General features: G+C 36.6%; 1 protein-coding gene across 3 annotated transcripts in view; it reads right to left on the reverse strand.

The window, feature by feature from the left end:
* The window catches only part of LOC106167849 (uncharacterized), a 35922-nt gene that overhangs the window by 16554 nt on the left and 2301 nt on the right, over window positions 1-17067 (reverse strand). For all 3 annotated transcript variants that reach the window (XM_087019162.1, XM_087019163.1, XM_087019164.1), the window contains exons 3-13: window positions 10090-10234; window positions 6370-6596; window positions 6061-6113; window positions 5435-5582; window positions 5046-5170; window positions 4478-4498; window positions 3483-3733; window positions 2981-3169; window positions 2502-2671; window positions 1169-1375; window positions 219-271 (exon numbers count right to left, since the gene is read on the reverse strand). In XM_087019162.1, the coding sequence (XP_086875288.1) occupies window positions 219-271; window positions 1169-1375; window positions 2502-2671; window positions 2981-3169; window positions 3483-3733; window positions 4478-4498; window positions 5046-5170; window positions 5435-5582; window positions 6061-6113; window positions 6370-6596; window positions 10090-10234 (1589 nt within the window). The remainder of the gene's footprint in view (window positions 1-218; window positions 272-1168; window positions 1376-2501; window positions 2672-2980; window positions 3170-3482; window positions 3734-4477; window positions 4499-5045; window positions 5171-5434; window positions 5583-6060; window positions 6114-6369; window positions 6597-10089; window positions 10235-17067) is intronic.

Raw genomic sequence — 17067 nt, forward strand, 5'->3', positions numbered from 1 at the left:
AAGTGGTCTGAGATCATTTAGCATATTACATTTATGTATTTGATTCAATGAAATTGGACACTTGTTTCACAATGTGTTTGGTGAGACAGTTCTATTCCACTAGACAAGTCAGACATGAATGTGTTTGTTGAGCCTCTCCTCTAACGCACATTATTGTGTCTGTTTTGACTCTTGTCTTGCAACCACATTTTAAACAATTTAGGTCTTGGTTACTGTACCTCTTGTCTGGTGTGGCTGGAACCTCCACAACTCTTGGTGTGCTGGTCAAAGGCTGAAATGTGAAACAAATCTCCTAAAATATATTAACTCTGAACAAACAAACAGGTGCCTATTTTACAAAAGAACTGAAAAAAACTAATCTAAACTGATCAATTTTCAGGGTAAAATTCTTTTGAAAAATAGGCACTTGAGTAACATCTAAATCTAGAGATTTAATACAGGAACATTGAAAGTTTACTCTACTTATTCCAAGAACCTCCAAGTATGCTACTGGCTATATACATGTAGTATGTGGGGATATGTTTTCTGTACATACCAAACTATTGGGATTCATAAAGTTATACTGATATTCGTTTTCTGGAGATAAGGAGGGGAAGGAAATATGCTGGGGCACTGAATACATATTTTTGTTCTTTTGAGAACATAGCAATGAAACTGAAGGCAACTTGTGGTAAAGAGGCAAGTGAGATAAAACAATTTGCGAAACAAAACTGCAGAAACTATAACCTAAAGCCTGAAAAAAACTGGTGGCAAAAGCTTGAAATAATTGAATATTAAAGCTATAAGGTGATTCTATTATTGTAAACTAATTAAACTGGCTGAAGCAGTAGCAGTGGGAATTGGGTTGCCCTAAGACACAATGGCTGACAAAAATCACATGAGCTTGAATAGATGGGAGAAATGTTAATATTTGTTTATTCTAAGGTACCTTTGTATACCAAAATTCAGAATTTGGATAACTTTTTTCATCATATTTTTATGTCAAGTATTATGAATAGTTTCAAATAAAACACTTTGCCCCTTTGGTCCCATGTCTTTTTTCTTGAACTGGAGAGTTGATTTATTCTATTCCAAAATTAAATAAAAACATTTTTATGGACCCCATGCAACTAAGATAGCCATCCCCTATTCAAGCTCAAATCACTTCCATCATCCAGTGTGTGTATACCTCTTCCTTTGCACTATCTACATGTGCTATGGGGTTCACATCACTATCTACAGGGGTTCCTGGGACTGTGACACTATCCACTGTGGTGGAGGAAGCGGGAGTAGAAGCAGCAATAGCTGGAACCTTTTCTTCTTCAACTGGTCTCAGAGGTGGCTCCCAGGGTTCCTGATTGTGATCTGTTTCTTTCAGTTCAAATGGCTCTGGTTCCTGGTTTGGGACAAGCAAAATGTGCTAGCATATGTTCTCCAAGTACCCTGAACTATATACGAGTCTTACCAGTTGTTTTGGTCATGTTTGTAAAGGGATAAATTTGAAATTAGACTTTCATATGTATACAGTTAGCAAAATGATGAAAATTTCCTGGAAATGATTTGTCAGGTCAGAATTTCCAGGACGGCACTTGTTTTTGCCTTCATTTCTAAAATTTACATGGGAACTCCATTCTTATTTCCTTATTTCAACATCAATAAATAATTCTAATGAGCTCAGGCCTGACTTACGGTGGGAAAAAAAGTCTGCTGAATTACATGTATTACCTGGACTATATCTTTATAAAAGTGGTTCAAGAGTTCAGATTTAACTTTGATAGCTTCCATTTGATTGAAATGAAGTTCAAGGTACTTGGTCTGAGAACACAGTAGCTTCAAAGCAGTGAAATGGCAATTTGCAATGCAATGTGGAATCAACAAACAAACAATAAACAAACAATCATAAAAAAGACAATCAACATACACCAAATAATTAGCAAATGCAATCATGTGAAAATGCAGTTTCAATCAAAATTAAATAAATGTGCAACATAAGCATTGCCAAAACAGTGAAATTATGAAAAGGTTTTTAATCAAATATTTCAAATAGCTGGTGCATATCTGATAATATGGAGGGTTTCAACAGGTGATTATATGACATTGTATGTGACATGTCCTGTGACATATGACATGGGGCCAGATAATGTGACAAAGTGACATTTTGTGTGACATATTATGTGATATATGGCATTAGGTCAGATTATGTGACAGTGCCATTTGTCTGTGACAGTGAGAAACTGGACATGGGACAATGTACACACGAACAGACAGGAATCATGAATTTACTGACAAAACAAAAAATCATATCTTCGTTGTTGCAATTTGACCCTTTTTTTGTGACTTTTAGAATTCATTTATTATTTTAGAGTTTCACTTCATCTGAAACAGGTAAAAATTAAGTTTACTCTGTTTGATTTTTTGGCCTTTATGACATTTTCTTTTGACTAAAAAAACAGGGGAAAATCTCCTGTAAAAAATTGCATATCATCAATTAAAAGGGTCTGAGTATAACAGAGCCTCCCTACCTTGTATTTGACATCCCTTTTGATTTCCACAAACTTTGTCAATTCTTTATCACTCTTCTTAATGTCCAACCCTGTCCCTTTGGGCAGGTTAAACTGCCTGTTCTTACTGAAGGGGTCCACAGCCACAGTGTCTCCACCTTCTCTCTTCTTTAGTCTGAAAGCTGCAGGAGCTGGGAGAGAATGTTTAAAGTGAAAGTGGTGGATAGGCAAATTGAATGCTAGGTCTTCATCACAGGCAGAATTTAGGCTGAACCAAATAATGAATTTATTTTATTTCATATCTGCACAGTATACTGGTATTGTACTTCAATCCAACTTTTACATAACTAGACTGTATTATTACTTCAAAACAAACAAGAGCATTATCTGTCATAATGATATGTACCTTTGCCCTGGTCTTTCATATTAAATCTTTCAAATTAACCAAATGAAATACAAGCTACAGAGATGCAATTTGCATTATTCCCAGGGGAACTCACCCTGATATAGCTTCCCCCTCTCTTTGCTATTCTCTTCTGTCACACCCGTCGCATTCCTCCCTGTCCCCTCTACCGCAATCCAGGGCCCCAGCTCCTCTCCAGGCTGGGCCACCTCCTTGACTGGACCATCCTGTATCTTGGACACCTTAATGGTCACTCCATACTGGTCCAGATCTGGGTAGTCTGTGTCTGGATTGGAGATGTTTATTGTTAGTATTTAACACAGACAACGCTTGCATATGTGAACACATGCAAACACCCACACATAGACACAGGTAGATGCAGATAATATCATATAGACATGTATGTCACATATAAAACTGGGGCAGATGGCATTAAGTCATCTTCTGGGAATTTTTAAGTTTACATTAATGGGCATCTAATTTTTTATGTCAGAAGACGGTCAAAATGGAGGATGAATCAGCAAAGATAATTTGGAAAACTGTCAGAAAATATCTCTGGATCTGCCCCTGTAGAAGTCACCTATGAACTTATCACTCACCTTCATAATACACAGAAGAACCTGGCTTCCCTTCATGTGCATGCTCGTAGTGCACGTCAGCTTCTCCCTGTTCCAGTTTCTTACGCCGTAACTCCTCAGTGTGCAGATGAAAGGGTTTAGTCTTTGTTTCATTTCTTTCACCCTCCTCATCTTCTTTGTGGTCAAATTCGTATAATTCTTCAGGGCCCACTCCAAAGCCTCTCTTGAAGAAGGTCCACCCTCCCCCTGTCCTGACTGGTTTCAAGTGGGTCCTAGAAAATTGAGATTGGCATTTATCTCAGGGATTGCACTAGATACATTTTTATTCAGTGAAACATCTATTTTTTTACCAATCAAGGATAAAATGAAAATCATCAAATTGTGAAATAGTTTCTCATTTCATTATTTTCCAACCTGAGAAAATAATAAAAAGTGTTTGGCAAAATATGCCTGTGCTGCACTGTATTAGGAGACTTGCATCTTATATCTTATGTTACAATAAGTATTTTGAGTATTTTATCCTTATATTTGAAAAAAATCCCACTCCAGAAGGTTTATAATTTTAGGTTTGTGTTAAGAAATTTGTGGTAAAGAAAAGCCTTTTAAACTTTAAAAGAGATCTCCTGAAATAAGTATTCTTTTCAACTTGTGAATTTAAAATGACAGATCTGAAATAAACATGGTGATAGGAAGAAGCAGATACCACATCAAAATGAACTCTTATGTGAAAATTCAGGACAAAAAAATAATAATGTGATGCTTCTTATAAATATGAAGTTATGTGACTGAAGTCATGTGATGTATCATGTGATTTGAGTGATGTGACACCCAATGAGTGAATGTGATCTTATTACATAATAAATTGTGGCTGTTGCACTGTGATATAACCATTTGGCTTTTTTCTTTTGGCAATCAGCAAATTTTGCAATGTGTAAAATACCAACTAAAATAAAATAAACTAAATAAGAAAAAACAATTCTAAGCCAAGCAGAAGCAGAAAAACACACTTAACATACTTGTCTTCATCGCTCTGTTCACTGAAGAAAAAGTTATCAGCAGCAAATAAAATGCCATTCAATCCAGAATACAAAAACATATGAAATAAACTAAAGTATGCATATAACTACATGCTAAACTACATTCTATGCTATTAGCATTAACATGAATGTCCAACTTTCTTTTTGTCACATAATAATAATAATAATAATAATAATAATAATAATAATAATAATGATACGTAATATCTGTATATGACACCTGTATTTCCTGCCATCACCTATTCCCCAGACATTCATTTTTTTTTTTAATGAATTGTACAACTGTAGTTAAACAACTAAATGCCAGTATATTCAGCATGCCATGCATCTCTCAAAACATGCTAAAAATATAAACCAAACTATTTCCCCTTCAAAGAGTACATTTTCAATTATTTCCATGCACATGCTACCTTACAAACAAAATATCACAGGTTTCAGAAACACCATGCAAGCAAAGCTTAAATTCACAATATGGAATCCAAGAAATTTCCCTGTTTGGTTGATATAAATAATTTAAATTTTAAAGTATACAAATCCTCATACTCACTGCCATGTTTCATGTACATGATGTCTATTTCCCATACAGCTGGGACACAACATATTGTCTGACAACATACGCTGGCAGAATGTGCATAGCTCGGGAGGTATGTATTCTTTATCTCGCTTCTCAGTCTGGAATTAGGTAATATTCGCAATGAATTAAAAATATTTACAAAGAGTGGTGTTTAAAACACATTTGTTGTGGACATAAGTTATTAAATGCAGAGAACTAGCATTGTGTACTTTTGTGACAATTTTTTTCAATTAGTCTGATCCTAAAAAGTATATGCCAAAAATTAAAAAAAAAAAAAAACAAAGCTTGTGTAATTGGTGACAATGTTGAGTAACAAACATACAAACAAACAAAAAAAAAGAAAGCAAAGAGCAATATGATACCTCAGATACATCTTTGGCATGGAATCTGACAGTCTGCACAATCTGCATAAAACTTTTATCTTTCGTTTTCTTCTCCTTCCTCACAGCCTGGGGTATAGAGGGCAGGGACTGGTATGTATTGAGTGTGTCCAGGGTCTGCATACTTTGACTGGAAAATAATCAGATTTGATTTCATAGTTAGTGTCTGTAAATGTGTTAACCTATGTGTATTTTTCTTTTGTTTTCTACAAGCATTTTGCAGTAATTTTGCATGACAAAAGCAAGTAAAGAAATAAAAAAAAATTTTTCTGGTTGTAAGTACAATAAATATACACTAGTTGTGCTGGTAATTTCAAATGGTGAGTTTTTCCACCATTTGGTTATAAAAATGCTCTATATTGCATAAAAGGTTTTAACAACTCATTATTGCTCATATTGCTTGATCAGAATTGGAATAACATGATAATACTCTTTACCAGACGACCTCTCATTTTTTACCACTAACAGGTCTCTGATAGAGCAATGAGCTACATGTATATTCACTGATTGTACGTGCCTCATTAGGAAGATAAGTCCTTTTCTTGATAAACCACATTGCAGGTACAATACTTGAAGAAGAATAGAGGATATTAAGGAGTAATTCTCACCTTGTTTGGAGATACTGCGGGTCGTTTGCTTCGAAGAAATCCCGTAATGAGCCCTGAAAAATTAAATTGTAAAGTAAGAGCAAAGGGAGTCTATTTTTTTTTTTTTTTTTTTTGGGGGGGGGGGGGGGGGGGAAACACGTGCACGCATCAGTACCAACATTTTGAGTCAAGACCAAAGATTACACTTTTTAAAAGGGAACATAATATATCAGTGCTACAATTTTACCAGTTCTCTACTATTCAAAACCAAAATACAAATCCGATAAAAAAACAGACAATCAATCTGACAAAGTATTAAACTAAATTTACCGGTAAAGAAGCCGGACACGTCCGATGCCGTGAATGCTTCTTTTTCTTTCTCCCGGGTTGGTTCGGCCGGAGGTAGGGTGCGTGTCGGGAAAAGTCGGGTCTCGCCGGCAGTTTTCCGTGGGGCAGCCGCCATTCTTCGGGATTTATCGGCTGCTCGCCGTGTGTCTGTCGCCATTTTGCCTCATATAATGCCTGTTGGTAGACGGAGTCCGTGTCCAATTCCTTTCCTGCAATGACATGGACATTTGGACTTGTTTTACCTTTTTGTAAACTTAGATTTTATCGTTCAAGTACAAAAAATTATGAGCTGAAACCATATCTCATTTTTCTTTCTTTTTTTTTCAATTCATTGGCCCTAAGAACATGGAAATAGATCTATTTGTCTAAAAATAAAATTCAAATTGGTTTCATTCATTTATTCATTGGGTGCGCGTTCTTTCTTTCATATTTTTTAATTAAAATGAAATTAAAAATAAATATTTGAAGCAAAATTAAGTGCGCGATAACATTTTTTCTAACTCCTCGCTTGTTGTGCTGTTTTTTCAACCTTATTTCCCTTGCCAAATTTTTGCATCGCCAAAAGCAAAATTTCCCTTGGAATTTCAAATCACTTTATAAACCATCTAAAATAAACTGAAATAAAACCTACCCAATAGTTCATTCTCTTCAGAAAGTATAAAGCTACGACACCGTGGAAATTTCCACTTAATCTCCACCACAAACTGAAATATTACTTTTAATTGAAAAGTAAATTGCCACAAGCGACACTCAATTTTTACTTCCTTTCGCAAACAGTAACTTCCTATTCAACCGACCTCTGTGAGTTGAGACCGCTCAAATTTTCATGTGCAAATATCACGACGTTTCGATATTTCATCAACCTCACATCCGCCGACAAATATTTTCTGGGTACACACAAATACATGTACATGTACATGCCACAGCGTGAGTGAAACCAAAACTCCGTCTCTAGGTTAACTGAAACTGGCCAGACCCATGGGCCATGGTGAAAAGTGGAAAAGGTACACCCGCACTTAAAGAGTCTGTCTAGCTTTCTACCAGGGTAATAGAAGAAAGGCTCAACATCTATCTGAGAAGTCCATTTGTTCGTGTGTAGCATTTCAATGTATTGTTTAAATACAGGTAATATTGAACACAAGATGTGAGGTTTTCTGACGTAGGAACACGTGTTTGTCAAACCTACATGTAGATAGGCAAACTCTATGTGTGTGTGGTATGTGGGGGTGGGGGGAGGGGATTGGGAGGTGACCAGTCTTAATAGACTCAACGTTTACATACAAACTGAAGATATCCGAAAGTGTAACCTCCCTCCCCGCGCACGCGCACACAAACGCACAAACATGTCTCCCCCCCTCCAACAATATCCCACTTAAAAGTTTTTTTTAACACATTTGGTCCGTATCCAGGAATAGAAAAATGACCACCTTTTGCTAGGTGTCCAGGACCACACCCGAAGGGTCAGCCTTATCAGTAAATACATCTAGTTGAATTCCAAACGTGGCAAGACCCTTGTCTCTCTCAGCCAAACTACGCCCTTGTTCTTATTTACAATACACGCAGAGTGTTCAATTAATCTTTCTATCCATTCATCTCTTCTACATGTACGTTATATTTCAAGTTTAATTTTTCTAATTTAAATTATTTTCACAGTTGATCTGCAAACAATGAATTTTAGAACTGACATACAAAAATTATATATATGACATACAATTATACCTTTGAACTATTTACCATTCCTTTAGTTTAGATGAAAAAACTTTCTTGTGTATCTTAAAATGAGAACACCCCACCTCAGAATTAGTCAAAGTTTCGATATAGTATTATTTATTTAATGATATTACGGTTTTGACTCATATTTATTTAGGATGACCGGGGCACCTGTAGCACACTAATGTAGTTGATTATCACTCGAGGATGTCTTTACCACTTTGATAAATGACGTCCCACGCGGCTATTAAGAAATCTTTAAGTACATGAAATATTTATACACTGTAGGTGTAAGACTGTATGACTAGTGTATATATTTTGCTATATAATGTTGGTCCTGAAAGCTCGTCATAAAGCTGAATTACTGATTGATTCTGTAGGTAGCAGGTTTTTTAAATTCTATTCATTTTACTTCTTGGCCATCAATCATTTTCTCACTGTTGCAACTTATCAAATCCTCTTCTGGAAAGTATTAAGTTTTTATAGCTAACACCTGCATATTTGGTTCTTTTAAATCAAGAATTATTACTGTTGTTTACTTTAATTTAATTTGTAGAGCAGGTTTCCTCTTAATCCTGGCATTCAGACGCCATCAAAGGTTTTGGCAGAAGTACTCGACGTTAAGTCAAATACTCAGAGCGCTTCACGTTTTATGTGAATATTGCTTTGAGAAGATATTATAAAGGGAAATATTTATCTTGGACGGTGTAAGAACCTTTTTGACTCTCTCAATTTTGATGTTCACGTCGAGCATTGTTGGCTCAATCACGTTGGAGAGGATTCTGAAGTTCATGATGTTGAACAGGAGAATATACATGTACGCCGCTGTAGAGCGTTTTTCAAATGGATTCAAAAGGTCCACGATACAATAAACAATTATATAAGAAAAGAAGGGGTCTTGAAGATTTCAATAAAAAAGTTATGTAAACATTAATTACAATAATTAAAAAGAGACTGGGTTCCTACAATAATTTGCCAAATTTCAATAGGCTCGTTTTGTGAGGCTTTGGTACATTTAAGGGTAATTGAAAAAGGTACTTTCCTTTTGATACACCAAATTTGACTTTAGAGAGAGAGAGAGAGAGAGAGAGAGAGAGAGAGAGAGAGACGCCCAGAGGCAGACTACGATTAAAGATAAAAAACAGGATTTAATATTTAATTGGCTAGCCAGCCAATAATAATAGGTCAATTTAATTTGTTCTACGTTTGCAACTCTCTCTCAATAATCTGCAAACATCTAAAACATGTAAAATGCAAAATTGTTGAATTTTACAGAGACATTTTGACGACAGTGTCTATTTCCATATTTACATATATAACTCGAGCAGCCAACGAAAAGTATGTTTAAAGCTTTGAGTTATGCTAAATGAAGCCCTGTTTCTTATATGCCTGCAAATTTTGTGTTAGACACCCCTCCACAATCACACACGCGAGCGCACACTTCTTTATAATCGTAAAAGAGAGCAGCATTTTACTTGACTTTTTTTTATCAAAATTATAATGTACGGTTTCTCTAAAATATCACAATCTACAGGTGGGTGTATAATTTATAAGTCCTAACACCTTTGATCCGCCCAGACTTAAACTGCGAATATTAACACAGGTGGGCGTGCACGAGAGATTTACAAACGTCTAGTTTCAGTGTACTACAGAACCATGGAAACACAGCGGGAATAAGAAAGGTGGCGGTAAGGTCAACAACTTGGGTTCAACTATCGCCAAAGGGAACCAAAACGAACTGAGACAAGAAGGGCAAGGGTTGTCAGAGGAGGGGGGGGGGGGGTGATGTTTCTTCTAATCTTGGGAGGAGGGTGAGATTGCAAGGACTGGAAAATGTGAAAAAAGGAGGGTCTCATTTAATGTCGTTGAGAAGCCTTACAAATGTATTTTAAAAAACTTTACTGTATTAAATAAGGTTGCAATTACATAATACATGCTAATTGGTATTAATATGTCATGTAATGTTATTCATTCTTCATCATTTTCACTCACCTTTGGTGTCCCTCAGCACAATCTTGGGGAACCTTGAACGTGAACTGGTGCCCGTCTCCTTGGTCAGGTGTGTCTCTGCCACCGAGTTCAGCGTCTGGGTGGAGTTGTACTGCGTACTGGCGGCGTACTTGGCCGGCTGAAAAGTCTGAATTTCCCGGTACCATATTAATATCTGCTCCAAACTAGGGGTAGGGGACTCTAGAGCAGCCATTCTGCTGTTTTAAATCCCCCCAAAAATTCGCCTCACTTAGGCGTGAGTGTGCGATACACACTCTGAAACTGATTACCTTAAATGCTTGTGAGCTGAAAGTGATTAAAACGTCATGATTTTTCTCGCCATCGTGATCGCTCCTGAGTAAGAAAGCAACAGCCTAAATATCATTTATCGCCATGGTAAAGAAGCTCCGTCCTCTTTACCAGTTAATCCGCGAGTTTTACCCTTTTTTATTGCTTATCTGTGCTATTAAGTTTGTGGAACGCTGCTGGTAATTTTAATATCGATTTTGATATTTTCACCGTGATAAGCTCACAGTAATCCACAGGATAATGCACGGCCTTAAAAGGTGTTAAGTGTTAAATAGCCCTCCACGGACACTTCTGTCCACTCTTAATCCAGTAAGTCCAGTACTTGCGTCCGCATTAAGTGGACTGTCCGAACAACGCTGTGGTCCTCGATGCTCCTTAATCTCTGTCGATCAGGTATCAATATCACTTAAAGAGTTCAGCTATACTGCTTAATCTTATTTAATATCTTAATACTCCTTAACCGGACTGGTCAGTTATAGATGTCCAGTGGTCAGGAGGGTCCTGGATGGACGTTATTAATCCCTGGGTATTGATCGCCTTAGGACGCTCTAAATCGAGTGAAGTGATCTGCCCGTTAAGGTGAAGGGAAAACCTGCTCAATGTCTTCGTAACTGCACGGCAATCCACAGACGCTTCAGTTTATCTTGGATAATAAAACCTTTCTCCCGATAAGCTATAAGCTATGTGCTCTGAATATTAATACGTGGTGATCCAGATCTCCAGATCGTGATCTTAACTCATTGTTTATCTTCCACGTGAGTTACGTTGTTAGGGAAGGTTAAATACGTTTTAACTCGACCAATTGTTTAACGACAAAGACCGTTACGTGAATTGCCCCTTCTTAACAGTTACTTAACATTACTTGCACAGCCACCGGAGTCTCTTGATCTTAGAAATCACCTCTGGGCCGTCTAGATGTTCGAAATCGTCCTTCTCACCTTCACAGTACCAGTGTTTACCGTATTGCACCAAGACGCATTGGTTGGCTGTGTAAAGACTGCTTTAGGCAGCACTCTCACAACCACATACAGACCAAGAGGACATATGAAACCATTGAGATCCTCCAAATGTCAACATGAGGTGAGGAGAGAGAGGGGTGCGGCGGCACGCGACATGTTCATTCACGAGGAAAACGTGGACTGTACTACCGTGAAGTTGGATTAGTTTTATTGATATTTGCTATTTATATTGCTGTTCGAACAGTATCACCATTTGTCTGATTTATTGGGTTTGTTTTTCTTTTATTGGCTGTAAAAATGCGGTCGATAAATTTTCACATTACTCCCGCAGTATTTCTGATCAGTATTAGGTTGAATAGGTAATACTTTTTTTCGATCGGGTGGCTTATTACTTATTTTCGATATCTGTACAGAAAAACTCCTTTTTAGACTAAGATAACTTCACAGTGCCCCATACCCACGAGCTTGAATAAGAACTTTCAAGATCAGGGCAAAAACCAATAACATTATCGACTTCATCACAGGGGTATCTTTAAAAAATAAAAAATAAATCACCAAAGGATAAACATCGTGCCTGTAACCCCTACTGCTTGGGCCCCATATTAACCCACTCTTCGGCCCTTCCCTACCACAACAAACTCCACCACTCACTAGTCAACAATAGACAAATGTCAGCCATTTTACCCCGCCGTGTATAGGTTTCTTATGAAAATCGATTTTCACGGGTCGTTATGCTTGGTTATTGTTCGCTATTGTACGTTTTCGTTTCCCCTTTAAGCTGACATGCATTCACGCGCGCACGTTCTATGGCAAGGGTGATGGAGGGGAAAGAGTTTGCCTTGTTGACGATTCGAGTTATAAAAGTTTTCCGCAACATTGAACAACATTTCCATGATCTCGTTCAGAGTCGGTAAATTACGTAAGAATTCGGAGTCCGTGATCGGAATTTTAAATGATTGAATCGATGGACTGATACTGAATTATTGTCATTGAACTCGCCTAATTTAACAGTTGGTAAAGAGATTATGTTTCACAACGGGGGTGGTTTATTAAGAAAAATAAATTGATTGTCCCAAGTCATCTTTGATTTTGATTTAAATAATTTCATGGCATGATCGTGGCCAGTAAAATATGTATGAGAGAACATTTTGGATCAAACAAAACACTGACCATTAAAATTAATTTTGGACACATTAAGAAGCCTTAAACTGGTGCAGTCACATGTCAAGATCAAAATGAACGCCCTTAATGAGTTCAAATGGATTCTGCCACAAGGTGCACGTTACAGGTGCGTTGCTTTGATTGCATGATACCCCACAAGACGAAGGCGTTACAATATATACACTGAATACATTAATATCCAAGCTAAACAGTGAAGGAAGACAAACCGTTGCATAACTGTCGTATGATAAGGCTTAATTTGCTCTTCCGAAGCGTCTTAAGATGTCTAATAACTGGATGGGGATATTGACTTAGAGATAAAAGTACTTGAAGCGTATAACACGCAGGCAAACGCGCCACCACTGAATTTAACATTTGGTTTGTGTATTTAGGGGGAAGGATTTTTTTTAAATGATGAGAGGTCATTCTGTCTGAATAGACCACCAAAATGTCTTTACATTTTGATGTGTAGGTGAATGAAAGGAAATGCGCTGTAAGGAATTTGAGATAGAAGTCAAGTCGCTTTATTAAAGTAGGGTTTTGGCCAAAAAGAAACAAGCAAGTTATAACAATATAAAAATAGAAGAATATTAGAGTTTTTTAAAAATGGTGATAATCTGTGCTGGCTACAACCCCCCCCCCCCCCCCCCCCCCAATCGCTGGTTTAAGACGGTTATTACTATACAAGTTGCTATTTAAGAATTACACAGAGAAAAACTCTGTTAAATCACCGATGGTAATGCGTTATATGATCTGCAGTTTGAAATACGAATCAACGTCATTCCACCACAATGAACGTGTGAAATCCTTTCCAGATTGTTTTTATTATCTGAATTCACGTCGAAGTATTCACGTCCCACGCCGAATCAATATATACAGCTTGTATATAGGTAAAGAAAATATTGACAAAACCGTTGGCTTAACTGTTGTTGAAAGGTTGTGATTCTTGTTTGCATTTTGTTAGAGAGATGTGATGTTAGTGAGTGTTAAGCGTCTTATTTTCTGTTCACACGATCTTCGGTTGGATCGCCGTTATCCCGACTACGGTCACGATCTAGATTAAAGGGATAATAACTCTTTGTTTCGGCCAAAAAATTAATTTTCCTGGTGTAAACAACAATTTTCCCATACTTACCAATGGTAAATGAATCCATTTTTACATTCAAAGTTAGTCCCTGTTTTTTTTCTAAAAAGTTTGGTTTTTTGTTAAAATCTCTTAAGAGATTTTAACAGAGTATAGCCATCAGTGGAGGTCACGTGGTCTAAAGACAAGCTCAGATATCAGAATAATAGTTATAACTGCCGTTTTTGTGGTAAAACAGAATATATTACATTTCTACGAGTTATTCACAATGTTTTTATTGTGAAATATAGATCTCATACGAAGAGTTATTATCCCTTTAAATGCTTGCGTACGCAGTCACGGAATCTTCTTCTTCTCATTATTATTATTTGCCTGCTCTTGCGTTGTCTTGGTGGTTAAGTCCCTATTACACAAATTATGACCCACAATATAAGAAATATGGAACAAAATAAATGCTGCAATATTTTATCCACACTAAGTTATACAGCTTATGTTGATTATGAAATATTGTGAAAACCCTTAATTTGGAGGGGTATGAGTGGGCAAAGATTCGTTCTCGAAGGGGAGGCAAGTGGCGGTGTAACTGTCTTGAAAAAAAAGTCAATCATTCATCGTTTTTTCTTTTCATCCCCGGCAAAGAAGTGTCAAAATATCAAACCACACCATATGTACGTTTAATCAAATCGACGGAATACAGTTTTTGAAATTGTGCCGTGTTTTCCAAGAGTATTGCCGTGTTTAATCTTGTAATGAATCCCGATTGCAATAAGTCGCGACTTGATTGCATTTCCGCATTCTGTAGATCCTTTGGGAATCAGTTGAACTCGGTGTGAGTGGAATCGCGGCATGTGAACAGGGTTTCAAGTCATAAAGCAAAATTGTTGACTTGTTATTATTAGGGCAAACTTGTGTCAGAATCTGTAAAAGAGTTTTGATAGAAAGTACACATACTCACTAAGGCGAAAGGTTTTGACGTAACTGTGTGAACAAGACAGTGAGTAAAGTTAGTTAGATCACGTAACACCTCTTGAGGTTTAGAATTATATTGAGATTTACAATACCGCTCTCAGTTCCCAGGGAGGTGCAAGAATTTTGGGGAAAAATAACACCGACTGTGAGCGGTTCAGCAGGGGAGGTCTTTCTAAACATTTGAGTTGCACAAAATTGAACGTAGAGAAACGTCTTATGGTCCGGCACGAGATATTTTGGAGCGGTACCTGTCAAGTGCTGGATGCCACAAGTAGTGGTATTAATTAGGAGAGAAACAGAAAAAATATTACGAGATCATTAAGCATATTTATTTTAAACAGGGCTCATCAGTGACCAATCAAGTTAGAAAGATTTTGTATAGGGCGTATAGCAATCCCATTCGTAAATAAACTTTTACGGTTGCTAAGCACATAGATTGTTAAGGGTGACTTCTTCATTTCAGATTAAAGGTTCAATGTATGTAAAACGATACCTTAAATCAAACCTATACCCCGCATATTAAAGTCGTAAAAATGTAGAGAAAACGCGTAGGCAAACGACAGAAGAAAAAACCACCACTGAAAATATTTACTAAAAGGTATAACCCTGCTTTGTTCTTCATTCACCCTACGGGTGTAACGTACCTTGGCTCCAATGAACCACAAAATTGTTTAAACCCCTTTTTTTGCCAAATATTATTACTATCCACTTTATATCCGCAATCAGACGCTTTATGTCAATATCATACTTAACAAAAAGGAGTTTTAACCGGTGCAAAATAAGCGTTTTTTATTGCTGGTGTGTTTTCATATTAAATACAAGGTCAGAACAATTGGAGGACCTCTACCAGATGAAATTATATCCACACAAAGAAAGTGTACCTGATTAAGGCCACTTGCGTCAATCGGTGTAAGGCAGCTCTAAAAAATTTGAAAGTCTCATTTTTGTCATGTTTACCCTTTTGGGTCTCCGTTACTGGTGCATTATTTCTTAATTCGAGAGGCGGTTTTTTATGTTTATTTGTTTGAAAATTCTCGTGCTTAGTTACGTTTCGACTACAAAATCTAGCCGTCATCAAATCCTCCTCCCCCAATAAATAATGAAGTGATTTAAACCAAACGAAGGTTTAAAAGTTAGGCCTGGGGGTTTACGTTTATCAGAAGTAAGCACAAATTAGAAGTTGTCCTTAATGAATAAAAAGTTAAATTTTATCTCTCTCTCTCTCTCTTTCTTTAGGTATCTTGTCTTTGCAAGACGTGGTTTGTCATGGACCTCCACGATTCCCTTTCTTGAAATCTAGATGATCTCAGAACTGCTACACATGACACACCCAGAAAGAGATATCAATTATTGACAAAGCTGACACGTAGTCTTCCTCTGCCTATCTTTCCTTTGATTTTCCCTGAGACCGCTAAACACTCCAACCCTCCTTTCCTCATCGCGTGTTCAAAAACACTAACTAACAAAAAACCTTTTAAATTTTCTGTATAAGAGAATCGATTGTTTTATTTTATGGACTTCTATTAATTAATGTCAAATTAATGTCGAGAAAATTTTAGAACTATGGCAAATGTTGTAATTATAACATGATCAACCAAAGATTATCTCATTAAACGGAGTATGACACATCTATTATACATATAGGTGGAACCAGGCACGTTTTGCCTTGGTTCAGGAGTTTGTGGTGATTTGTGGTGTTTCAGTGACTTGTGGCGATTCAGTTGTACTTCCTAGAAGTTGAAGCGGGGGATGTGATCTCGTTCTGTACGCTAGCCGTTTATTCATACTTAACACTTTTCACAGCGATTAAAATGGCGATTGTGCTAGTTGGTCATTTTGAACAAAATCTGGTAAATTACGAGAGTTCGAAATGAAATCATTAATTATTTTAATTCATTATACCCAATATATAATGAGTATTCATTATATATTGGGTATAATGAATTATTTATTACACATTGGGTTTACAGAAATCTTGAGTGCGAGGCGTCTTTCAATATAATACGCCATTCAAGTGAACGAGCCAGACGAAGTCGATAATTGTTTAAATTCTGTCATTTGTCCATTGAGAACAAACTGGTATCGACACGGTATTGGATAGATTAACATTATATATACACAAAATATCAATATACATATATAATTACACACAAATTGAAATCAAATAATGTTCTCAGTGACCGCGTCGGCCATTTCAACAAAAGGGTCTAATATTATAGTGATATATGTATGATAATATATAAATATCTTATAAAATCTAAAAAATTTAATATGTATATATACACATTCACCGGACTTGAAAAAAAGGCACAAGACCAACTTAATTTTGAATATAGCCTTTAGTCAATAAGAAAATCAAACCTTACTAATTAAATAATTTAAAAAAACGGTAAACCAGTTCCTTTCGTCTTCAAAGGCCGGTTGTATTCATGTCTCGTATTCGAGGACATTTTTGGAATAATTATATTTAATGTTATACTCTAAAGATTTCTTTTTGAT

This window comes from Lingula anatina, chromosome 8 (genome assembly GCF_051362555.1).
Source record: "Lingula anatina isolate TDL-2025a chromosome 8, LinAna3.0, whole genome shotgun sequence".
Lineage (NCBI taxonomy): Eukaryota > Metazoa > Brachiopoda > Lingulata > Lingulida > Lingulidae > Lingula > Lingula anatina.